This window comes from Hyalella azteca, unplaced genomic scaffold (genome assembly GCF_000764305.2).
Source record: "Hyalella azteca isolate HAZT.00-mixed unplaced genomic scaffold, Hazt_2.0.2 contig14656, whole genome shotgun sequence".
Classification (NCBI taxonomy): domain Eukaryota; kingdom Metazoa; phylum Arthropoda; class Malacostraca; order Amphipoda; family Hyalellidae; genus Hyalella; species Hyalella azteca.
This window is the reverse complement of record NW_025944533.1, coordinates 144,329-170,671: the sequence shown is the minus strand read 5'-3', so window position 1 is coordinate 170,671 and position 26,343 is coordinate 144,329. Positions and strand designations below refer to the sequence as shown.

The following is a 26,343-nucleotide window of genomic DNA, read 5'->3' as shown; positions in this document are numbered from 1 at the left end:
TTATTTTTTCTATATATATATACTTTTTTATTATCTTTTATGTTCTCTTATCTTTAATAAGAGTGCTGCATAGCGATTTAATAGCCAACTGTTAATTAAAAAGGCATTTTGAATGTATGGACTTCATGTCTGGAAAACAAATCCTATTCCTACGTCACTCACTCTGCTTACATGCATCCATTATTCACAAAGATAAAGTCATCGCAACGCAAAACAATATCGTCTCAAATTCAGTCAAGAATCTTAGGTGTGTGCGAGAGTGCCTCTGTGTCCACTGGGATTCTTAGGGATCTTAGAACCTGTTCTTAAATACGCCACTTGTTCGGTTCTGGTGGTTGGCGGAGTCCTATTCCGGCACAGAGAAGGAGGAGCCTGGAATGCTGCGTCACTAGGCTTTTCCAGGACTTGGCTCCTTCGCTGAGACCTGGACACTCAGTTGGAGGTCGGACAACCCTGTTTCTTACCTACCACCTTGGTGCTTCTTATACTGCGGTTCCAATTCACGGTTAAATCTCATGATGGTTCTATAGAAGTAGCTTTAAAGTAGTGAGGGAAGGGGAATTTAGTTTAATACAAATACGTGATAATAATTCTGTATTGGTGACTTGAGGTATAGAATAATCACGGGTAAGCCATTGAGTCAAAATGGCGGAGACGAAGAGGCTGGCTCTCCTGGAGGGTCTGATGAAGGTGCGTAAGTTGTTTAAATTGAATTTTATGGTTAATTCTGTTATTAATGCTGAGAAAATTAACTGTGTCGTAATGACACAGTCCCGTTCTTTTTTTATGAATTCTTTGCTTTTTCATAGAAAAGAGATTCTTCGAAGATAGCCATCGAAATTCTTTGCATTTTGCATTTTTTATATTGTTTACTGCTGCATTTTTACAGCTATAAGCAATGTGCAAAATTATTTTAATTTGATTAAATTCTAGCCCAATGCAAATTAGTTCTTGAATTTTTTAATAATATTATTCCTGGAGATGAATGCTAAGAAATTGCGTTTATCAACAAAGCGAGTTCATTTAGCAAGGGCCGGTATAATTGAACTGTTTGGCAAAAGTCTTGCATGATCGTCTTGCTTTGTTGCTTGCTCACAATATATTAGTTTGGCTGAAGGCAAGCTGATAGAGACATCGCAGGATAATGACAGGACTGTCGGCAGACAATTGAAGAGTAGCGCGCTTTGCCCGAGTCGTAAATCATCGTCCAGACTTTTTAAGAGCGACAGTCGACATGTTTGCAACTGCATGCATAGGCTTGAGTCTGAACCTCTACTTCTAATGCACATTGCACACTTGCACATCCAAAATTGCCTATTTTTTCGAAGTGGCTGAGCGAATTTCAATCGAACCATTTTTTAACAACGCCCGTAAAAATTTTATATGCATTTCATAATTCTATTGCGATCATCTCCCAACTCTTGATTATGTCATTATTTCGCGCACATTTTTGCTTTTTATCGCAGTCTTCTTCAATATTTTAGTGTATATATCAATATTTTGTGTTTCTTTTAACTTTTCACTGATCGTCCAAGGGAAGATTGTAATCTTTTAAATATTTCAGAATGTGTGTAGAAGTCTGGCATCGTAAGATGGTTTATTTTAGAGCGTATCAGCAATACCTTGTATCAGGATATTATGCACTTGCATAGAAGTGGTAGAATTATGATTCGCACAGTCCTGTGTTTGTATTGGAATACGTTAGGTTTAATAGTGATGCTCTGAAATTGAAAATTGATTATACTGCAGATATATATCAGTGTTATTTTCGAGACCTTTAGTGAGACTCTTCAACTAACGTGCTTTTGCTTTAGAATCCTTATGATTGCTGCAATGATGATCAATGAATCTGAAAAGCAATTTATTTTTATCATTAATATCCAATAAAATTTTATGAATGAATTATCGAATCACAATCAATAATCAGGTGATAGATGTAATATCAAAAGTTTTCAATGGAGTGATTTACTTATGGATTGTTTAGGCTCCGGAGTTCATTTTTCCTTATAAATGCCTCGCTGTTTGCAGCTTCCGTATTAATATCTGTTTCACCGGCGTATATATAGAGAATATTGTTGTGAAGAATCAATGACCACCGTTTCCTTAGCATTAATTTTAAGTAAAGCCGTTCTTTTCTTTCATCCAACCGGTGCATGGTTAAATAACATACTTTTCTGCTTCGCTATTTTTTTTCAATGTGTTTAGGTCAGATATTTAATTACTTTTGTTTTTCCCTATGTTTTTTTTCAATGTGTTTAATTCAGATATTTAATTATTTCTATGTTTCGCTATGTTTTTTTTTCAATGTGCTTAAGTCAGATATTTAAGTACTTATATTTTTCGCAAGTATTGGTATGTTTGTTCATGTGTTTAATCTAGAAATTCAAGTGTGTTTGTTTTTTATTTGCAGGTGCAAATGGGTTACGGCGACGCGGACGCCAGACGTATACTCGATATCAGACTCTGGAGCTTGAGAAGGAGTTCCATACGAATCACTACTTGACACGGAGGAGAAGAATAGAAATGGCCCACGCTCTTTGTCTCACCGAGCGACAGATCAAAATATGGTTCCAGAACAGGCGGATGAAACTCAAGAAAGAAATACAAGCAATCAAAGAATTGAATGAACAAGAAAAGGTAGCTCAAAGTCAGAAAATGATGCAACAGCAGCAACAGCAACCGCAACAGCCACCCGCTCCCCAACAGACACAACAGACACCCACCGTCCCACCCAACATGACTCCCAGTCAAACGGGCGGAGGAGTCCCGGATCATACGGGACAAAATCCTGTGCAAAACTAACCTCTTCAGCTCATCTCTAAGTTAGGATTAAGGTAAGATTATTTATTCAGTTAATTTGAATTATTTTCATCGAATCGGTACTTGAACTTCCTGACATTCTATTATTCGATTGGATTTTCCATTAGCTTCTCATTAATCAGTGGAAGGTAAGCCATACATAATTTTTTCTGCTGCACGTTTTTTTGACATTAATCTCACTTCAAAGAATATTAACTTAATAATAATAGCTATAATAACGCGCGTAATAACTCTTTCAACTGGATCGACCGAACATTACTTGACAGAGAGGAGCATTAGAAATGTGAACTTAGCTTAATTTGAATGGGGCTTTGCGAATAAAATGTTAGCATCATTAAAGTCATTCCTACCATTTATAAAGTAATTGCATTGTTTACTATATGCGTTCACTTGAACTTGATATTCTAAATATGATATTTATATGTGATATGGTACACCATATGATGAGCACTGAATTGAGAAAAAGAATAGTGCTCTATCATAGACGTATATATATATAAAAACAATTTGAACGCAAAATAACAGATTATTTTACTGTATTTTTTTCCTTACTATGAGTGGCCTAGGAAAATCATGATTTTTCAATCAATCACATTTATTGTCAAATTGACCACCAGAAAGACATTAATTATGGCGTACTTCTGCGCCTTTCTATCAATATTAGTAACTTTGAAATAAATTAATTAGTTCGATATTTAAACTACCGTAATTCAATATTAATAACTTATTCCTAATACGTGGCTCTAACTATGTCTTTTAAAAATTCACAGCTTGTCAAAACCTATTCACGAAATTTTTTTTTTTTTGCTCGTAAAAAACATTTCAAGTTTACCAAAACAAATTACCTACCTACACTAGATCAGTTTACTTAATCTCTATGCTATACATTTTGAATCAGGAATTTCTCATTGCATTTGATAAATTGTTAAAAGTTAGTGCTTGTAAAAGAGTGCTATGATTTACGCGTATGAAAAGTGTTCCGTTGACAGACAATTTATACAGCACTCCTAAAACACAATATATTCCCTGATCTGAATGCGTCTTACATCTGACTTCACCCCAATGCAGTCAGAAGATAAAAAATCTTGCGTCGGGATCTTTGATCAGCATAATGGGATCTTGTGGAGTTCAGTGAAGAACGCACATCTTTGCCCCTAAGAGAACATTTTAATATTAAAAATGTGGAGAGTAGGGCCATAAATCTCCGACGCGAGGCGTTTTTGTTGGGGTGCAGCGCAAGAAAATAGATGAGAAGACAAGATGGATGCTCGCCTGATGTATAGCAGAGGGAGAGCGAGGGAGAAGCTCTCACCTTCCACAGATGAGAGGCTTTTCTAGGCGACGCCACTTTGTTTTTTGAAAGGGACTCTTTAAAGAGAAAAACAAAAGGGGCCCGGCATTTAGATGCCACAGAAATTTCATGCATGCTGTCGTTGCGAGAGAATCTATAACATACTATTAGGTATTTTCGACTTTTTTAAGACGCTGAAAAATATTTTTTGAGTGGTGAAGTTCAGAAGTTATCTAATAGCTCCAGTTTTGAGCCTAAACTTATTCTCGATGAGAATAAATGTTTGGAGAGTTGATTTATAACAGTTAACATTCAGATTTCTTGAAACTTTGTGTAACGATCTACCTTCATGGGTCCATTCTCATACATAAAAATCGTATCTAATGGCTGTGAGATTCGTACTTCCACTCACAATTATAATTTTCTGAATTATCGTGGCGTCATTCAATAATTGTATTTTTCATAATTGTATGACCCGTTTACAAAAGTGATGCCAGCATATTGTATTATATAGTCTTTTTAAACAAAATATACATTATACAAAATATATTTTAATTTGTCTGGTCGACTCATACAGTCATGTTTGAACATGTTGGCAATTTTCTATCAGTTCGCGTGCTATAATTTTGAAGACGTGGACTTGCAACGGAAACTCGTTGATAATAAAGTGCTTAATATCTTTTAAACGAGCCGCGGGTGCGTCTAGACCGTTGTTAATTGTTCCTTCTGTCAAACAATGAGGAACTCAGTTGCTGTTTTACGACCAAGATTGACAAGGATCCTAGAGATAGGTTATCGAGCACTCAGAAGTCTCTCATTTCGCTGAGAGAAAATTGCGTGATGAATCTATCATATGTCTATTATTTGTGGCCAGGCCTTATACCGCCGTAGGCAGCACTTGCTCAGGATAGTCGATCGCATGCTCCAAGCTTTTCTTTTTCTTCTGTTCTGACGGACTGTAAAATTTTCAACTGCAAACGATGCAGATTTTTATAAATACATATTGGGTCAAAGGAAATTAAACAAAATTTAATGAGAAAAATTATTTTTAATATAAAAATTATTCCCTTATGAGACGCTTTGTTTATTTTAATTTTCGTTATCTTCTGTAAGTTCTCACACACATTCTCCTGCTAAATATTAAGACTTTAAATGCTTTTTGGATGATATTTGGTTCTGCTGGACAACTCTGGGTATACGCGGATTGGTCAAATAACAATTAATTGTCTCATATTCCAATCATGATCCTCATGGACACATATTTTTCACAATTTAGCAACAAATCCAAGCTAACATTTTGATCGCCACTAAAATTTTAGAGCAAAATTTCGTACGCGAGTGTGTTTTTGGTTAGAGTCGATGACGTTTGGAACAGAAATGTCCAATGACCGCAAATCTGAGAATAATAAATGTTTCGCTTGCACCGCAGTCTCAATAATTATTGGGGGAGTGAGTGATTCACTTGCTGAAGATAATTACTCAGAGGCTGCATGGGAAGTTGGTTACCAGGGCCGTCGCCACGGAGGGCGGCTCGCTGTTGCCACGACGGGGCGGTTCAGCGGTCGGGCTCTTTATCTTCAGCAATCAATACCAACACAAGTCCGCCCATCACCGTTCTTTTGGAATTTTTGTTGTCATCAGTTCATTACACTGAAATAATTGGGAACTTTGGGTTTTGGTATGTGAGTATTATATATTTTACTGCAACCTGACACTTGAGCACTTTGCTTGGAAAAGAAATTTAAGTTAATTTTCTATTTCGTGTTAAATCCCCCCTCCATCCCTCACTTCCATCCGAAAAGGTTCGCTCAGCAGACTCCAGTTCAGCTGGCAGACGCTGGAACGTCTCCTCTCCCCCACCAAACATTTCCCTCCCCCACTTCTGCCCCTCTCCCCCACGGTTCTGGACACCTCACCTTCCTGAAATTTCAAGCACCGACCCCAGGCGACGTACACCCCCCGGTTCCCGTTCTCTTGGTCGCGTTTGTAATCTTAAAAAACGGGAAGGGCGCGTGGAATTCTCGACTTGATAGAATTACTCAATTTCTGTGATTTTTACTTCAGAACGAATAACCATTTTTTTTTGTCACTCAAATGTATTCCCGCCGCTCAGAGATAGCCAGCAACTTTACTGCGTATTTTAACGCAAGCCTTGGCTTTCATGGCACCGATGGTCGAGATACGACTCACTGTTGATGTTGAAACACATTCTCATCTCAAGCTTCATTAAAAGACTGTACAACTTCCTCCATGCACAAGCGCTAACACCATTACCCTCATTAAAATTTCTCCTGTCAATACGCCGCTGTTTTCCTCCATCAGTAAAAAGGAAGCCAGCTCAGCTAGCTACGAGGGCTCTTTGATATTCGATCAGCAGTGGATGTTTTGCAACAGGTTTAGTTCTTTGAGTGACATGCCTTCAGTTTGTTTACAAGGAATGGCGCCAGCCGGCGTCTAAAAACACGCCTCTGAGACTGGCTCTCAGTTCCTGGTCAACGTGAGACTAACGTTATGTATCAACAGATGAACGCATGTCAACGTAGCGCGAGTGATTATTTAAGCATTATTCGGATCTCTTTGTATCGAGGAGAACTTATCTAAAAACTTAACTTGACAGAAAAAAAAAGATATTCATGGCGATCAGAGTTTTAAGGAGGAAAAATGCACACTAGTTTTATTCGATATTATCCCAACTCGTCGGAACATTCATCCCTAACGTCTGACTCCCGCAATGAACCTCATCATGTATGTTTGCAAATAACGCGATGTACTGATGGTGATCCCAGCCCGCTGCTAATCCATCGTGGCTGACATCTGACGAGCATATTATCGAAGCCGCCTGCTTGTTCTTCCTCTAAAGCAACAATCTTTCCGAATGCACCACACACATACGTACAAGAGTGGCTTTGTTTTTGCTGTTCATACAGTCACCCCTGGTGAAAAGTTCTCTCACTGGAACACACGGCATATTCGCGGTTAAAAAACGTTTGCGTTGAGCGCGGAGGAATACCACGCCGAGGGAGGAGCTTGGCATGTCCTTCCTGGCTTGCCTGCGCGGTCTGCTCGTGCTGCTGCTGCTGCTGCTGCTAGACGTGCTGCTGCTGCTTGAGGTGATGCTGCTGCTAGAGGTGATGCTGCTGCTAGCCGTGCTGCAGCTAGCCGTGCTGCTGCTAGCCGTGCTGCTGCTAGCCGTGCTGCTGCTAGCCGTGCTGCTGCTAGCCGTGCTGCTGCTAGCCGTGCTGCTGCTAGCCGTGCTGCTGCTAGCCATGATGCTGCTGCGGGTCGTGCTGCTGCTGCTAGACGTGCTGCTGCTGGTCGTGCTGCAGCTAGTCATGATGCTGCTGCTGCTGTCCATGCGTGTTGTTGAACATCACATGTTGCCGGGAAACTGTGAGCCTCAAAGTTGCTAAGCAACCATCATTTCTATCCATCTTATGATTTCTGAAAGTTTTATTTCCGTTAGATCAAAATGGAAACCATTTTTGACTAATCATGCAATATAAAGAAACCATAATTTTTAAATAGAATTCTAGTATTATGTTCTCCGATGATTTTAAAATATGCAAATATTTTCGTAGGAGTGTAAAATTCTATATCAAGTATGTTGCTGAAACTAATAGGCCTAATATAAAATTTTGAAGATGAAGTTTATGAGCGAATGAGATTATTATGATTTTTTACCGCTGGCGAGCTCATGTTTGGACAAATTAATAATCTCCTGATCGTGTTGATTAAAGGCCTCGAAAATGTTTAATGAGATTATTATAACCTATTATTGTTTTGATTGAGTGTCTCATGAACATATTTATTAGGTGAAAATCAATAATGGAAGTTACAGTGTTTTCATTCGAGCCAGCATCAAATATCTCTAATAACCATTTATGAAAAGTAATTTCAAGGATAAGAAATATTATTTAAAAAATGCATAAATTTTAGTACTGTAGAGTCTTGTTCAATTATGTTTAAATTTTTTTATGTACCGTTTCCACAGAGCCAAGTTACAAGCTCCAGTTCCTCTTCCTCTCTCATGAAACCACAGCTAATCATTCAAAAGCTTAGCTAGTTTTTCTAATGACCGCAAAAGCATAAAACCAAACCTGTTTTTTTAAGTTCCCTACGGCCGTCATTAGTTTGAAGGTCAAAAGCTTGAATTTTTTGTTGAACCTCTATTATATTGAAGCCCGAAAAAACTTTGGATAATTCGTAAATTTTTACTTTATATTAACTCATTCATATAAAAGCTTATCTCCCAGTTTAATTGAAATACTTTTCACTCTTGAAGTTCTATTCCTATTACTTTACAATTGTACATGCAAAAATTTAAGTTCAAATTAGTCCAGCAGTTAATTATGAATATGACCTATTCAGTTATTAGACCAAGTTCAAGTTATTTGCTAAATTTGATCACACTCAATACATTTTATTTTATTATTTCGTTCAAACAGTTTATCTACTGTAGAGGAAATACTACTGCTCATAAATATTATATATGTTGGCATATAATCAATTAATAAATAATTTTAATATATTTTACCCATAATAGGATGTAAGTAGCATCGTTACCCTAATACGAGTATAATCGTAATCTAATCGTGACCCACACGAGAAAAAATAGTTTTATAATCCATCCCCGTAAGCATATTAAATTCTACCGAGTTACCAAGCAACATTTCATCTCACTTGAGCACCAAAATATCCTCCAAAGTGAGCAAACAACTATTATTCGCCTATCAGTTTTAGTACGAGTGTCACGAGACCTGACCATTCATTGGTGTGATTTTACTACCGGCCCACTTCATTATAATCCCATTCTCGTCAATGAGCGCCGTCTTACAATAAGTTTACTACCAATTCCGCTGACTTTATTACTTGTGACGACACTTTTACTCCTTGCCGTTACATTTAAGGGCGCTTTTACGATCGTGTTGTGGTTTGTCTGCGAGTTTACTGCCCAGGCTTCTGACGCTCGGCGGGACCAGGCCATGCAAGCACTTTCCCTTTCGATGGACGCTCATCATTTGCACTTGGTTCACTTTGAAAACACTTGTACTTTTGAACACGATAAGAAGTGCAATTACAGTACTGCTTCTTGAAGTAGATTCGGTCGTACGTGCGTTTATGGATAAAAATATAGTTTACGCAGGAATTAATATTGTACTTCACATCAATGATTTGGTTTAATTTGGTTATAATTAAAAATATAACTTAAAATTTCGAAAGTACCAATGTGTATAATAACAAGAGCAACTTAGGAAATACTTACTGCTATTTTAATAAGTATTGAATCCGAGTGATGAAAAAAAAATGTTCAGCAGGATTATGATGTGCTAAAATAGATCTGTTCATGTATACGTAAATAATTATAAATAAGTAGGTGAAAACTAACATAGCAAGTTGAAATTAACGAACTAATTAATTCAATTAATTATAAAATTTTATTTCCTGTTTTGAAGCGCTAAACAAATTTCTTTACGTGAATCCAATTGAATTCGAGAACTCATTAATAATTCGCGTCTGTTATATTGCCGAATTTGAAGAATTATTTAGAGCATTTGTTGTGCTTTGAAATTTTTCCAAGGAGGGAATGATTAGATAATATAGATAAATTGATTTTATTTCTGTCCTACACGAGAAAACTTATTATTGAAAATTGGCGATAAACCTTCATTGCTTTCCAATAAAATTCAAAATTTACCTGCTTAAAATTAAAGTTGAAAATTACGATCGTTTGAGCAAAATCATTAGAATAATCCTACCATATTTTATGTTCACAAAGTAATTTGTGGCAAAGATCCTTAACAATATATCAGGACTCGAAAATTGTTATATTATTATTGGTGAAATATTTTATGGGATGAATATGAATGAAATCAAATGCTGATGTTAATATCCATGTTACTGGAACTAAATGCCAATCAACTTCAGATTAATAAAAGAACTCAAGTTTTGTGTTAAAAATATTCTTTGGATTAAATAGATGGCATTAGGTATAATATTGCTGTTAAAACTTTACAAGTGATTGGAAGATCTTATATTCGATTGAAATATATTCATTTAGGTAGCAAATTCGATCACTTTTAATTCAGTCATTCGAATGAAAATTTTATATTTTCCTGGATGAAAATTAGCTAAAGTATCGCTCGAATAGGATATATCATAAGTATCCTTGCAGTGAAGAAGACAGCGGCAATAGGCCTCGAATTGGATCCTTCCGATGGTTCTGTCCGCTCCGTTAGCGCCGCTGCGTAGCTCCGGCTGCCGCCCCCTTATGGCCGGTTGCAAACACCGCTGCTTTTCCGATGACTTTCTCCGACATCCTGTAAATAAAACATAGGCTTGAGTTATTTTGATTTTTTAACCATAATTTTAAACTCGTAATCGTACCGAGTGTAGGCGAAATTGTACCTTTGCTTTCCGTACAGGATTTAATCCATCAGCATAATTTTTATCCCTACGTGAAAAATGAAAAAGAACTAGTGCGATCCGTACAATATTAATTTTCTTCTCGTGCGTAATTAGTTCAAAAAGAAATCAAGAAAATAATCCCGACATCAAATATATTTCATAACCTAGAGATGAATCTAATGTCAATTACTTGTTGTACAGTTCAAACGAAAAATCGCTGCGTTTGAAAAATATGTGCATACACACGGTTAAAATTTCAAGACAAATTTAAGCTTATAAATCTATCATAATTAAAAATTTTTCCTCTATTTACTCACTGAACGAATGTCATCTGCAATGTTTCACATTTACTAAATTTTTACAAGTTTTGAGCAATGTTTCACATTTACTAAATTTTTACAAGTTTTGACCTTATTATAGCAATTATTAATATTAAAATTATTAAATTATTATTGCTGGAATACATGTTATTCCAACTCGAAGTCATTTCAATTTGTTCACTTGGCGTTGGACGAGAGTATGTGGTAGAAAAATAGGATAATATTTAAAATAGTTAGAAAAACAAGTTTATGGCGATGTCTGCTTGTTGGTGACGTGTTTAATCCCACGTTTGGTGCAGAAGGTTTTTCTACATAAAATTAATAAATTAATTCATATAGAATTTATCTTAAGTAAAACATTTACAGCTAATTTAAATGTTCCCATTCTACATTTATTCAGTAAATAGCAAGTGGGAACTCGATAATTTTTTTCCTCTATCTACTTTATTCCTCTAAAAAACTTTATGTCCACGTCCCAAAAAATTGTATTTATTGATTATTATTAATAGACATTTTTTATTATTATTGAATCATGGGCTTGTTAATAAAATATGTTCACTGACAGCTAATGATTCTAGAAACAACACGTCCCTTTTACAGCAAAAATTCCCTTTCCCATACAAGAACTTTTTTGTTTGCAGAGGCAAGATAAACATTTACATTATGTTTCCTCTAGTAATTTTCCTGCAAGAAAAGTTATTTTTCCATGACAATTGCTCACAGTACTGAGGCTTCAATTTATTCTGCTTGAATTTAATTCAATTATTCAATTCCTATACATTTCGCTACTATTTTTCTCCTGTCGGAGTGCAAGCAACAAAAATTCCTGACTATGAGTCTATCATCCAGCGCATAGTTGTCTCAAATTAATGCAAAAAATCGTCTATGTGATAAAATCCTAATAAAGACGGCTGATTCCAGGCGGCAATAACTATCGCGCAGGGCACTCAAGAAGCCATCGCTTACGAGAGAAAATGGGAACCGAGATGCCAGGGGTTGCCATTCTCTTCAATTTGGCCGCCTCATAAATGGTATCACTTTTCCATATTTACACGTTCAGACATAATAATATTAATATGTATTATTATATTAGCACCTCATATTATTACATAAGAAGTATGTTCAACTTTAAATTAATTAATTAAAAGAATAATGTTGTTAATTGTTTACTCGGAACTCACTGCCGCTGCCTGGCATTGAGTTCGATCCTGCCGACCTTGGGTAGTACTTCAAATTCTAAACTTCAAATTTATAACAGACCGGTATTGCTTGTGGGTATTTGAGACAAATTTTTCCGTAAATATGCTTGAAACCAATTGGTTTTGAAGCTCATTTGTTCATTACTAATTAGTATATTCACAAACAAGTGCGCGTATCATTGATAATGGAGCTGATGGGTACAGACAAGATAGCACAGCCTGATGTACGGCTCCTTATACCGATGGGAGTTTCCGACAATTCTTTGGCTAAACTTGCGCACATCGAATAAGATATCCGTCAGATGTTCTTCTTATGATGAAATAACTTTACTAAAAATTAGGTATCATTGTTATCTATAAAACTGTTATTTTGTAATTATTTTTCATCTGTTAGTCCTAGGAATAGTTTTTTACAAATTTACAATAGTAATGCAATGTTGCGCAGACGAAATTTATATAATTTTTAAATTTATTTTTCGAAAACAGATATAAAATATATTAGTTATATTCTTGTAATGCGGCATATTTTTTCGTTTCGAAAGTAATCACGCTTAATTGCTGGAGTTTAATTTAATTTTGGAATTAGAGTTGTCAAAATGTGAACAAATCTCCGCAAATCGTCATTTCGTCTTAATTCACATTGAAACGATTTTTTATGTATTATGACGCTGCATGATTTTCCGATACCTCAAAAATTTATCGCGTAGTTCAATGCTAAAGAAAATCGGAAACTTTTCTTCCCTGCAAATTGCATAATGTTACTATCGGGAAGGTTTTGCGTCGAAGTAACTTGAACGTCAGGAGTAATTTCCGTAGAGTTTTTGTGGACTTTTATAAGTCGCTTTCATGGGTACAGGTAATCAAAAAATTTTTCGCTCCTTATATGCTGGGTGGTGATAGGAAGATCAGGTTTTTCAATAAATATGGGGTATATCCACATCTTGGTTTCGATATGATCCAAATTCTTTGAGCTTTTCGGCAAGTACTTATTTCACAATAAGCATGACAACTGATTTAATTTTAACCATAAATCCTATTTTAAGAGCACAAACTAAGAGTTTGGGGTAAATTCATGCATTTTTGTACCTACCAGCAATTTTTTATTTATGGTAATAGTGTATTTCGCTCAAAACCATGCAATCGAGATAAAGTTTACTGCTGTGAATGTTCAATAGTTACTCAAAATTACATTATGCAAATGCTAGAACAATTTTGCAGAAGTAAAATTTTTGATTGCATCTCATAATTTTGTATTGGCGTCTTTGACCTTTTTTAATCATTTTCTTAGGGTCTTAGTCAAATATGTTCCTACAAAATCACACGACACTCTCATGGCAGCTCCAACTTGATTAAATACTCAAGTCAATTAAGTAAAATTGCTAAGATTGCCTAGTGTATAGATTTGTTCCACTTATTCCCTATGCTATTGGCGGGATGAGATTGGATCAAATCTTCTCAAGGAATTCAAGATAGCTACGGCGAGGCCGACTCTACTCTGACAGGGAGATCTATGGCTACCAAGATTTACGTCCCGCGCTCGCCTGTCTCTCGCTTTCTCTCTCTCTCTCTTTCGTTATTTCTTGTGTTTATTTCTTCTGTTCGGCCAGTCTTGAGGATGTTGGTATACTGCCATTGACTATACATATGATCTAGTTAAAAAAACAGGCTTGCATTGGCCGCCGTTGAAAAGATAAAGAATATATTGCCCACAGTCTTGCGCAGAAATACTCTTCGCGGAAGATTGTCGAAACACTCTTACCGTCTAGCTCCTGCCCGCCATGTGAAATTGAATGCCATAAATTTAGATTTTACGAAGAACTCTTCACTCCAGGAACTTCATTAAATGATTTCTTTGTAGGCAAGTTCTAAGCCTCCAACAGATTGATGTATTTTGTATTTCTTTTCCTTTATTAACGGGTGGATGCTGTGCATTAATCAATGCATTTGCATTTGAAATGAAATTCAATACTGAAAGCACGATGAATAAATAATTCTCTTATATCGCTAAAAATTCCATGAAGATATCAATAAAATTGAATAGCTTCCCGTGCAGCTGTGGTACTATCATTGAACAGAGTAACTTTTTTGCATATAAGCAAAACAGATCATTACGGATGCACTCCAAAATTAACACTGTGTCGATACATTTTAATTGCAATCTATTTTATTTTAAAGTTCTATTTCAACATAACACTAATAAATGCAATGCTCGTGCATCGATTTCGTATTTAAAATAGAAATATTATATAGTAATAATAGTAACAAAATTATGATATAATAGACCGTTTTTCGAATGAATAGACCAAGAATATTATGTTTTGACTGCTTAAGGATGATTTGCGTTCCTTCCATTTTCGAGATGAAACTACCATACATGTGTTTGCTTGCTGTTATTGTATTCTTTTTAGTTATTCCTAGACTCCCATAAACGGGCTCATTATCATTAATAATAATTTCCAGGAAACTGAATTTTTTCCCATGCAATTCTCGATTAATGTTATTTTATTCGCCCTACTTTTCACGGGAATTTTAAAAAGACGGTAATTTATGGGTTCCATGAGTCGGCTGGAAGCTCGACAAGTGGGCCCCGATACTCTTCTCTGTGTTGCAACAATTCCATTCCGCCGAAGATACACCTCGTAGATCTCTCAGTGTCAGCTTTGCTTACAGGGCATGTATCTCTTGCTTCCTTGTCTTGTATACGAACGCTACCCGCTGCGAAAGATAGACACAATTCGCTAAGATAAAGCTCGTCAAGGAAATCTTGATGGATTGCTTGCACACATCAGGATGATTAATATTTAAAAGACTTTTTTAGTCGCATAAGCTGAGCATTTAAATCACATGAGTAACATCGAAGTCTTGAAGATGATTTAAATTATGTCACGTCCATTACACAGTCTTAATTTTATATTTAATTTATTTTATGCTTCTATACTTTTCTATATATTTTAAAAATTTAAAATATAGAGAAATCAAACATAATAAAATTTAATATGGCAACTTTGACACTATTTTTTTGGCGTGTATAAGCCTATGAGTGAAATTTGTTCTATTTGAACTGAAGATTCTGAATGAAAATAAAATGTTGCGTTGGGGCTGGTTGTTCTTTTGACCAGATAGCAACTCCCTGGTCCAGTGCATTGTTTCATGCCGACGCAACTCCGGCTTCTGAGGCCAATTAGGAAAAATGAAGCCAACTTTCCTTGAAGGAATTTGTGCATTATTATGTGTGCGTTTACGCATTATTATGTGCGTGCATACATTATTATGTGTGCGTTTACACATTATTATGTGCGCGCATACCTTATTATGTGCGTGCACACATTATTACATTATTATGTGCGTGCACGCATTATCATGTGCGTGTACACATTATTATGTGCGTGTACACATTATTATGTGCGTGTATACATTATTATGCGCGTGCATACCTTATTATGTGAGTGCACGCATTATTATGTACGTGCACGCATTATTATGTGCGTGCACACATTATTATGAGCGTGCACACATTATTATGAGCGTGCACACATTATTATGGGCGTGCATACCTTATTATGTGCGTGTACGCATTATTATGTGCATGCACACATTATTATTTGCGCGTTCGCGTGATTATAAGCGTGCAAAATTCTTTGTATGAATGTTCTGTGCCTCACGACATGAGCAGAAATTCTTCAAAATGTCTAGTGTCGCTCACTCGAAGCCAATGGATTATTGGGATCAATTTAAAGTGTCTTTGATGTCAAGCGCACAAATATTACCGAATTCATTCGATAATTTATCACATTGCAGGGTTTTACGAATGATCGCTTCGATACTGGAGATAAAATTTATAAATGCAGCATATGATTTTATTGATGAATACTTATTGCTAGTCCTTATCTAGATACTTCGTTTCATTGGGTTATTTAAGAATCTCAGGCTCAGGAGCAAGCGGGATGGCAGAGAAAAAAATTTGGTCCGCGCAGATTTGAACTGTTTTAAAATAATTTAAATTTTACAGATTTAAAGGTTTAATTTGATATCAAATGCAAAGTTTATTTAGGTTATATAATAATGTTTTCATTCAACATCCTCACACTTGTTCACTCCGATGAATTTTGCGATCAATCTTATTGTCAAAAATTGACTGACGCACTCACGATGATATCTTCATATATGCGGAAATACAAAACACATTACTCAACAAGTCGCATGTCAAAAGCTGGTAAGTAATTCAGGTAAACGTGTACATGCGAGCTCGTGTTTCTAAGTAGGTGTTCTTTCTACTCAGGAAAGTCTTTCCTGAGTAGAAATAAGCAGGTCATTGTCCAAATTGTTATGCACTTTTTCGTCCTGTGTGAGTCTTCCTGTCCCAAGCTTGCCCGGCAAATAGGCGTATCATTGCTACGTGCAGTAAGTGAGTTCTTATATGGATGATGTGACCCATTCATTTATTTGAGTGTAACGAGACGAGTGGCATCCATCACACGGATGCAAGTGTGTCCCTGTTGATGCAGTGCCATGTCACCCAGTTTACCTCGCCGCGTTCATAAACTTGCTAATGGAATACGTCCAGCGGCAAATTGGTCACGTCCTTTGAGTCATTGCAGAAACGTGATCTAGCTTAGCCTAAGACCGTTGGCTTGTCCCCGATTGGGACTTATCTAATTATTGCTCCATAACGTCCGTTGGTTTGGGCAGATGGAGATAGCGCAGGTGCACTTTGGAAAGGCGGCTATATAGATCAAGCTATGGCCGGATGCATAGACATATTCTACGTACCGTCTGGAGCGTCCTGTATATTGCACGTATTGCATGCATACGGCCTGGAGCGTTCCGTATACGATGCATGAAAGCAACGCGATTTGCTTTCAAACAGTCATTCGTCATTTTAGTTACGGAGTGGCGAATTTTAATGTTCGCTCAAACTCCAAAATGATTTATTCTCTTCACTGCTAAGACTTCAATTTCGTGCCTATATGTCTCAAGCAAGCGCAAATAAATCAAATTTTATTTCTTTCGTCACATTTCTTTCACTGTTTTTCTCTGTATGGAGATACTCAGGCTAAATATTGTCCGGGAGTGTTCCAGTTCAAAAAAAAATTTTTTTCCTTCTTCTTGCCCACAAGCAGGAAATAAATCAGGTTTATCTCTCTCCTGGGACCTCTGCAATAGCAACAAAGACTGCGCTTTATTTTGATCACGTCAGAGCACTTTGCTGAAATCATAGAAATGCCTTTATCTTAGTTCAGCTAAGATATTTTTCTTCTTTTTGCACCCGCGCCAAGGCTCACATATCATTTTCTTCACACATAATTCACAATGATTCTAAAGTTGGATGCTTAGAAGCCCTTCTTCTTCGGCAAAAGTAAACAGCACTATATTCTGAACTTGGACAGATTTTTTATCACGTGTACAGAGCTATGTCAAAGACATGGAGGCCAGCACTGACAATACATCATGATAAAACTCTAATGAAACGCTATTGTTGTTGCATTTCTTAGGATGCGACCGAATTCTGGTCCTTCAAGTCCGGCGTTTGGTCGTGATTTTGATGTGTTTAAATTCGGAAGATTTTATGGAATTTTATAATTTAAGTTCTATTTACATCTGGTTTTCCTTATGTATTTTTAAACTTTCGTAATAATGTTTTAATTTTATTGGATTTAGAGACTTGAGTTTTTTTATCTGATTCATCTCATTATCAAAAACACTGGGCTTAATATGTATGCGATCGCTTTTTTTTACTTGCAAAGTCCGTCAACTGTTCAGGAATTTGAATGTCTATAGACCGCAAACGAATTCAAATGCTAAGGGTTCTTGTATGCTTTATAACAAACACTGCTTCATTCAAACCAAATATACCGATCTGCTAGGCCATTCTTCAGTCGGCCGTCAGGTTTCGGATGTATTGTGCCATTCATCTTGTCATAGGGCGATTTATTAATCTGTGGATGCTGTATCGGTTCAAACCGTTTTTCCTTCTGAGCACGTGCAATATTTTTCACTCGATTCAAATTAAATGCTTGCACAATATATCAGCCTCAGATTTAAATGTATACAAGTAAGTAAGTATATGTTTTTGTAAGTGAGATAAAAGCTCGGCTAATGATTATAAAAAGGAAGTTATGCCACCTACTAGTGCGACAAATTAGAATTTACGGCGGCGAAAAATCCGGCCAATTGTGAAATTTTTACATTTTAAAGAGGTTATTAGAATTAGCGAATTTTTAATTATTCCACTCGCAAACGCCGAGAAAATTAATTGTTCCTAATGCGCCTGAAAATGGTTACAAACTTCAAATATTTTACTTTTTTTCCGTCCCCTTTAATGATGGGTCAACAGAGGTACAGGCGATCCCCCAAGGATCGTGAAGCTTCTAAGGATTTTCTCCGAGGTCGTAAGTTTAACGCTGTAGTTGCAGCACATTTATTTCAGTGCTTGAGATCAACTTTACAGCTCCTTGCAATTGAGGCAAATGCTTGTCACTCACGATCTCAAGGGAAGTTTGTTCGTATTTTCCAGCTGCATGCATCATTTGTATTTTAAATTGTAGAAAAATTACTTGCTTATATTTTTGAAAATACTTTGTGAGGCGTAAATGTGATCACGTGCGAGCGAAATTTACGTTGAAACATCAGTGTATAATATTAACAGATACTTAGCTCAATTTCCGCATTGTATGATTTTCAAGCCAATTATGTTGTTTAATGAAAATTGATTTATTTAATTGATTGATGATTTAAAACATTTCCCTCGATCGGAAAAGCTTTAGGTTTCATAATACTTAGAAACTACCTTTTGTTCCACTTCCTAATCATGGGCCATGTAATCAATAATAAAATGAAAAATAATTTATTCATTCAGTTCAACTGCGTCAACTTCGCTTGACGTTTACGTTATATCAATCGAATCTCATAGATTGATTTGACGTTTCATTTCGGTGCTTTATGGGGTCGATCCTGAAAAAATTGTCAAATAAACCAATAGTGAAAGCCAGTCATTCTTCTTCTCGAATACTTTTTCCACCTTAGTTGCAACGGAATGCGAAATCGACAGCGGACGATTTAGGGTGCCACAAATTCTAGCCTTCAGTTCGGCGATTCCGAGCGAGAGATGAATTTCCCTTCCTTTTAGATTTGGCCCTCAATCCATGACTGGATCCAGACAGATGTTGATTCCTAGACTTGAGACCTGGATCGCCTTCCAGAAGTTCCAAGAACCATTTCCACTTCGTTGTTGCGCGCATTTAGATTGGACTGTAAAAAAATGACTCATAGCCTTCCAGATTTTACGAAAAAACGCTTCAGCAGTGACAAGTTTTGACTAGATAAAATGAGAACTTATGGAGGCTTCAGCAATTTTTCAGGACTAAACAAAATCTGAAAATGTTTATGGTTCTCAAAATGCAAATCATAAAAAATTCAATTCTGCATTTACTTTATTTTTCATCATTTTGATTCCATTTATACCCATTTTCCTGGAACGTAAATATCTATTGTGAAACCCATGCAATCTTTTGACGGATTGGCCAATATTGCGTGGTGCAACGTGAGGGAAAATTTGCTAGAAAATGCATGATTGATAGTGATAAATGAAATACGTGAAGGGCATCCGTATTGGTGGTAATGGAAGGCAGGTTTAGGCTGTTTGTCATAATATGTGAGCGATTTAGTGTTCACACGGCTATAAGTGATGTACGGCTCCCATGCGCCGTTCTGAGCCTAATGCTTCTATGCCCACATCACCGCGCCAGACGAATTACTTCATCAGCAACCTCCGTAAGTTGTGCATTTAAATACTAGAATTTTTATTAATTTGTGTAATTACAATAATTATTGAATACTCGCTTCGTGCTGAAAAGTAAAGTGATTAAATAAAGGAACAAATTTCTTAAGAATGTGGCTGTTAACTTTGAGTCACGAACTATCAACATAAATAAAAAAAATCGTGAAAGCTTATTATTATTTTGGCAAGTTCGATGCCACGAATGCAAACTATTCAATTAATTGGAATGCAGGGAATGTTTTGTGATTTATTTTCCAAAATCTACAGTTCAACCTCATAGCATATATCTAAAATTCATACAACACGAAAAGAAACAAAATTACGAAAAAAATACAAACAGAAAGAACATTCCATCAAGAATTATGAGGAGTTTACGATCTTCTTTTATCGTATTATTGGTATTTTTTACCCTGATCTTTTGTTAACGCATATTCTCCCCTCAGGTCAAAGTTTTAATTATAAACAAACTAAGTTAAGTTCACAGAGAGCCGCCCCGGAATTCATTAATATCCAACTTGCACGGACATGGTCATTCATCTACGTTACACAGACTTGCCTTAATTGAAACTCGGGTATAAATTCACCTCAACACGAACTTAAAACAATCCATTCAAATAACCGTGCATTTAATTATATCAGTTCCACTGTTAGACTGACGATAAATTTAACTGGTCCATTCCAGTTTTAATTCATGCTTTTGAACACTCTATTTACTTATCTCTGGACGCACGTTGACGTTTGGCCACGGAACAATTTTTTTTACTAATTTATCGGTTGCTTTGATGCTCCTGCTGGAATGTTTGAAGAGAATTGTAAACATTTATCCTGCATAATTTGCGCTAGAATCAGCGGCTGTAGCTCGCTGGTGCTATTTATCAACGTGTCAGCAACAGGGTCAGCTAATTTACTTGCCCCGGTGAAAATTCTCGCCCTAACTTCTTCTGGTTTTCTGCAAGACCGCGGGAAATTTGCCGGCTTTCTCAAAAGATGATGAATTTCTCTTGAAGGACTTGAACATTTCTCTTAATATTTGGAAGGAGGACACAGGGTAATTTAGAGTATGAGAAAAATCTTTTATTCGCCAGTAAAATATGAACCTCGATTATATTTTTTATGGTGCTACGTTTCTATGGTGCTACATTTTTCTATGGTGCGAGTCAAATAAAAACTTCTTCATTTTCACTTTAATATTTCAACAACATGTGTATGAAATTATGTGAGTTATTGTGTGGGCTCGCTCCAAATACTTGATGCTCCTCCATATTTTTCATCTTCTCTAATGAGAAATGTATCTTGAAATTTTTATTCGAATTTTTAGTAGTTGTGATTTGTTCGATGAATGAATCGAATGAGTATAGGAAACATATCTGAAAAATGGTAAATATTTAACTACATTTTACTTTTTCACGATGTGTACCTGGACCTTAGATCTGCTTGCTTTGGGTCATGGACAGGTCGGCGTATCTTGTCCCATGCCTAAACAAGAGTCATACGTTACCGTGGCAGCGACTAATTACTTGACGGCAAGGCGGCATAGCGATATCTATCATTGTAGCAGAGAAGTCTAGCTTTGTCCCCCACAGATATACTGAGAGCAACCGGTGTGCTTGATGGTTGTAGGTATTGCAGAAGGACTACATGCATGCCTCTGCCAACTGTCTCCTACGGCTGGACTCTATCCTCACTTTAAAATTTATCACTGCAGCCAAGTAAGCGTTCTGCCTCTGTATTCAGTACATTTCACGTAGTTGAAAAAAATTTTGTTTGCTTAAAATTTATCACTGCAGACAAGTAACCGTTCTGCCTCTGTATTCAGTACATTTCACGTAGTAGAAAATTTTGTTTGCTTAAAATTTATCACTGCCGCTAAGTAAGCGTTCTGCATCTGTATTCAGTACATTTCACGTAGTTGAAAAAATTTTGTATTTGCTTAAAATTTATCACTGCAGCCAAGTAACCGTTCTGCCTCTGTTTTCAGTGCATCTCACGTAGTTGAAATTTTTTGATTTACTTTAATTTTATACTAGATGATAGATACAGTTTAATGAACATATTCGTGCGGAATACGTCTTTGATGAAATTGTGTTATTGTAAATCGTAGTCCAAGTGATTCATAAAATTGAAATCAACTTCTAAAAGAAAAATAAATAAAATAAAGTCAAATAAAAATCCTCATAATAAGTCAAATAGAAAAGTTAAATCAAAATAAATAAGTCAAATAAAAATCCTCGTGAATTTTGTTACTTCTCGAAATGATTAAAATATTCAAAGCAAATCAAGTTGACAGCACTATATCATGCGATTGTATGTATGTTTCGTACGTGAAGCAATTTTCTGCTACCATCTTAGAATCCGGTAAATGGTATAATTCAAAGCGTAATTTCATCTCGTATGAAAAAAAGACGGCGAAAGCAAACTATTTTGGCTTCATTCTCATTAGTCTTTGATGCTGTAAGTCATTGCGTTTAGTCACCCTATTTCTTTCATCGAGGAATGCAGACAACTCAAGTGCCAACTGTTTTACCGCGACAGACTATCTCGACGTAACCTAACAAATTAATTGCCCTGCTCGAGACGTATACCTTAAATCCTACGTACACCGGTTTAGATTCGATATTATATGCGAAATAAATAGTAATGCGTCTTCCGACCTGCATTGAGAGAATTTGTTCCAGTTGATGATAACAATTATTAATATGTCAGTAAAACGACGACGCAAACTTATTAATTTCCTCAGGTGGATTTGACAATAGTATTTCTTATAGTACAAATTTGCAAAAAAAATGCTATACTGTCGTCTCAGTTACATGATACATCAAAATGATGGTTTCGTTAAAACATTTTGATTTCGTTTTTTTTCTGTCATCAATTGATTACTGATGCGTAATGAAGATGGGTGAAGTTCAGCATCTTCTGTGGCTACATTGAAACTTGTTAGTATAGGCACATATGGGTTCAATATTATTTTTCAATGAGTTTGAAATTTGAAAATTATGAGCCCAATGAAGCTCTTCGTAGGATTATATGTTCATTTTAATATTTAAGTAGATGACGGTGCTTGAAGTCAAGTCTTTTGAAAAATTTTCGATTTTTTTCACCCATGTCTAGACGAAATCCCATTAGAGAAAAAAATTCATGCGTCAATTGAAAAGAAGAATGTTAAATAAAGGCATCATATAACCTTAAGGAACCATTGAATGTCTTGGAGAACTTGATTGTTTGAGCGATGGTCCTGTATGTGGAGTTTTAGGGAAATAAATCATCACTGTTCGCTGACATTCGAGCAAAACAACTTTGGAATCCTTCGCTGTAACTACGCAAAAACCAGTTAGTTCAGATGATTTTTCGAGAACCCGAATTGATTTATCGGAATTACCGGTGATTTTATCACAGGGTATCATGTGTTAAGAAGATTTATTCCTTTTATTGACCAAATGATATCAGAGTGCGCTTGATTATGACAAAGAACCCTTCGAGGGAATGATTTGTTGAAATTTCACCCTTGATAATGCGCTCGTAACGACGTAAGCATTCGCTAAGGCATGCGCCAATGCAACGTCTGAGTGCAGCGTAGACGCTGCAGGAACAATTTCTTCTGACTTGATTTGTCATCATAAAGTTTAGAAATTCCCTAAATGACGGAACGTCGCACGTTCAAATGTCTGACTTTGATCAAAGGTTTAAAGTACCGATCTGAATACATCGTTTAACTCATCGTTTTAATCAGTTTCCTATCCTTAGTATTTGTTTGGTAGGGCAATTTATCACAAAACAAGATTTTATTTTAACGTCTCCGATTAATGTCTGTAAACGATGTTATTCCGATAAAAAAAAACAGTTTACTAAGTAAGATTAATAACCATATGAATTATTCAAACCAGCAACATTCTCATCTTTCTTAATTAGTAAGCAATAGTACAATTTGTGCATTACCAAGAATCGCACGGTTATTCCATCCTGGTCTCGCCAGCTTCTATTCTAAGCCACGTCATCCAGCGGTAGAGCGACCAGCTATATCATTTTGCAGCCTTCCTAGTAATTTTCTACGGTCTCTTATCTCGGAATATCGGTGATGGCACCACGCGATAATCCCAGTTTACGCAAGGAGAGACTCTTTCATTGGATGCGCAGTGCAAAGTTTCCTTTAATCTTCTGGAATGAGCGATGAATTCAAGTTCACTTCACTCCTGGCCGTCCCTTCTCTCTACAATAGAGAGCGAGAGGTGCTACGAAGTGGATTGATTCCAACCTATTAGCCTAAAACGTTGATAGATTCAGTCTTTAAAGCTGAACGAAACTTCCTCAGAAATTATCGTTCGGGAACAGCCTTTCCTGAACTTTGTGCAACAGACTCGTGAATTGGAAAGAAAGAGTATAAATTTCTCGAGAAACTTGAGCGAAGAAGTTATTTCTTTTTGGTCGTTGTTGAAGTGATACAGCATGAAGTCCCATTTTTGGAGTGAACACATAATGCCCTTATTTAGATAACCATCTCTAGTTATCTAAAATCGAATAAACGTTATCGTCATCAGAGGCCGGATAATCATTCGATAGAGAAGCAGCTCGTTACGCTTGAAAGGGAGCTGTAAACTTTTTACTAGTAATTACAGTAATTGAAGAAGCCCATTATTATCCGAGCGAGACCTCCCGCCCTTTTATTTGATCTTCCGTCGGCCTAGTCCCTCGTCCTGCTCATCAGGGATGGAGGCAGCCTACCAGAAAAACTTTCAGTTCTATTTCGCTTTCCTTTCTTCGTTTGGAAGAGTTATATAAATAATGTATTATATTTTAAGATAGATCACTGTGATGGATCGAGCAGTCACTATCTTGAAAACAATCACAATGCTTTCATGCATTTTGCACCTCACCATCGTCTCACACTAGCTCATCGTGCAATCTATCCCTCTTCACTCACCCTTGTCGTACTATACGGCTCTGCACTCCCCCAACTTTCACTCAACCCCCTGCAACTACCCATTTCGTACTATACCAACCTACACCCTCTTATCTCTTCCCTACACTCGCACACCAACTCCAGCCTCTTCACCTAAGCCTCTTCACCAGCCTTTTCCAACTGCAGCCTTTTCACCTAAGTCACACCTCACCCTCTGCACTCGCCCTCTGCACTCACCCTCCGCACTCATCCTCTGCACTCACCCTCTGCACTCACCCTCTGCACTCACCCTCTGCACTCACCCTATGCACTCACCCTCTTCACCTTAGTCGCTGGTCTCTCCGACTATCTTCCCAATTGACTCTTTCTCCCTGCAATGCACTCACCTATTCTCTAATCATCCGTGCTGACATTTTTCCATCGAATCTTCCTCTCGGTGCACCGCTACCCTCGACTCACCCTCTTTTGACTCACTCGTACAGGACCGTACTACACACCTACGCTCCCTCGACTCCCCCGCCTCCCGACGCACTCGCCTCGCACATCGCCGCCCTCGACTCACCCTCCCCCAACACGCTCAACTCCCCCTCCCCCAACACGCTCGCCTCACCCTTCCCCAACACGCTCGCTTCACCCTCCTCCAACACGCTCGCCTCACCCTCCCCCCAATCCCTCAGTGCTCTCCCCCGGCTCGCGGCGCGTCAGACCTCCGGAGATTTATGGCGGTTGCCGGTCGCTCGGTCGTTCATCAAAGGCTGCCACGTCCGAGAAGATGAATTGCCGGGCCTTGTCACCGCCTCCACCAATGGCGGCGCCGCATTCCGAGCCAAGGGACCCCAGGCGCTGCTCCCAATTGTTTCCTGCACACACACGTACATACTTCACTCACATACACGCACATACACGCACATACTCCACTCACATACACGTACATACTTCACTCACATACACGTCGCACATACTTCACTCACATACACGCACATACTTCACTCACATACGCGCACATACTTCACTCACATACGCGCACATACTTCACTCACATACATGCACATACTTCACTTACGTACATGCATATACTTCACTCACATACACGTACATACTTCACTCACATACATGCACATACTTCACTCACATACATGCACATACTTCACTCACATACATGCATATACTTCACTCACATACATGCACATACTTCACTCACATACACGCACATACTTCACTCACATACACGCACATACTTCACTCACATACATACACGCACATACTTCACTCACATACACGCACATACTTCACTCACAAACACGAACATACTTCACTCACATACACGCACATACCACACACACAGATGCACATACTTCACTCCCATATACACGCGTGATCATTCCATTGAACGTACTTATTATATAGTCTATCTCCATGCCTATATAGTCTCATTTGTACGTCTTTTCTTTGCGGCACATTGTTGAAGTATTCTCAACTTTTAACTTCCATTATGTCCATTTAAAGTCAGTTTGAAATATTAGCAAATACATTATTAAAAAATTCTAACACCGAAACAAAATTTCGTACCTATACCACTATACATTCATCACGTATTATATCATTATTAAGATAAGGAAAGGCCGAAATAGCATTCC

General features: G+C 37.1%; 1 protein-coding gene across 1 annotated transcript in view; it reads left to right on the top strand.

The window, feature by feature from the left end:
- Window positions 1-26,343, top strand: part of LOC108667409 (homeotic protein ultrabithorax) — a 246,847-nt gene that overhangs the window by 152,994 nt on the left and 67,510 nt on the right. Inside the window, exon 4 of the mRNA XM_047884122.1 lies at window positions 2,411-2,834. Within this exon, the coding sequence (XP_047740078.1) occupies window positions 2,411-2,802 (392 nt within the window). The 3' untranslated portion in view covers window positions 2,803-2,834. The remainder of the gene's footprint in view (window positions 1-2,410; window positions 2,835-26,343) is intronic.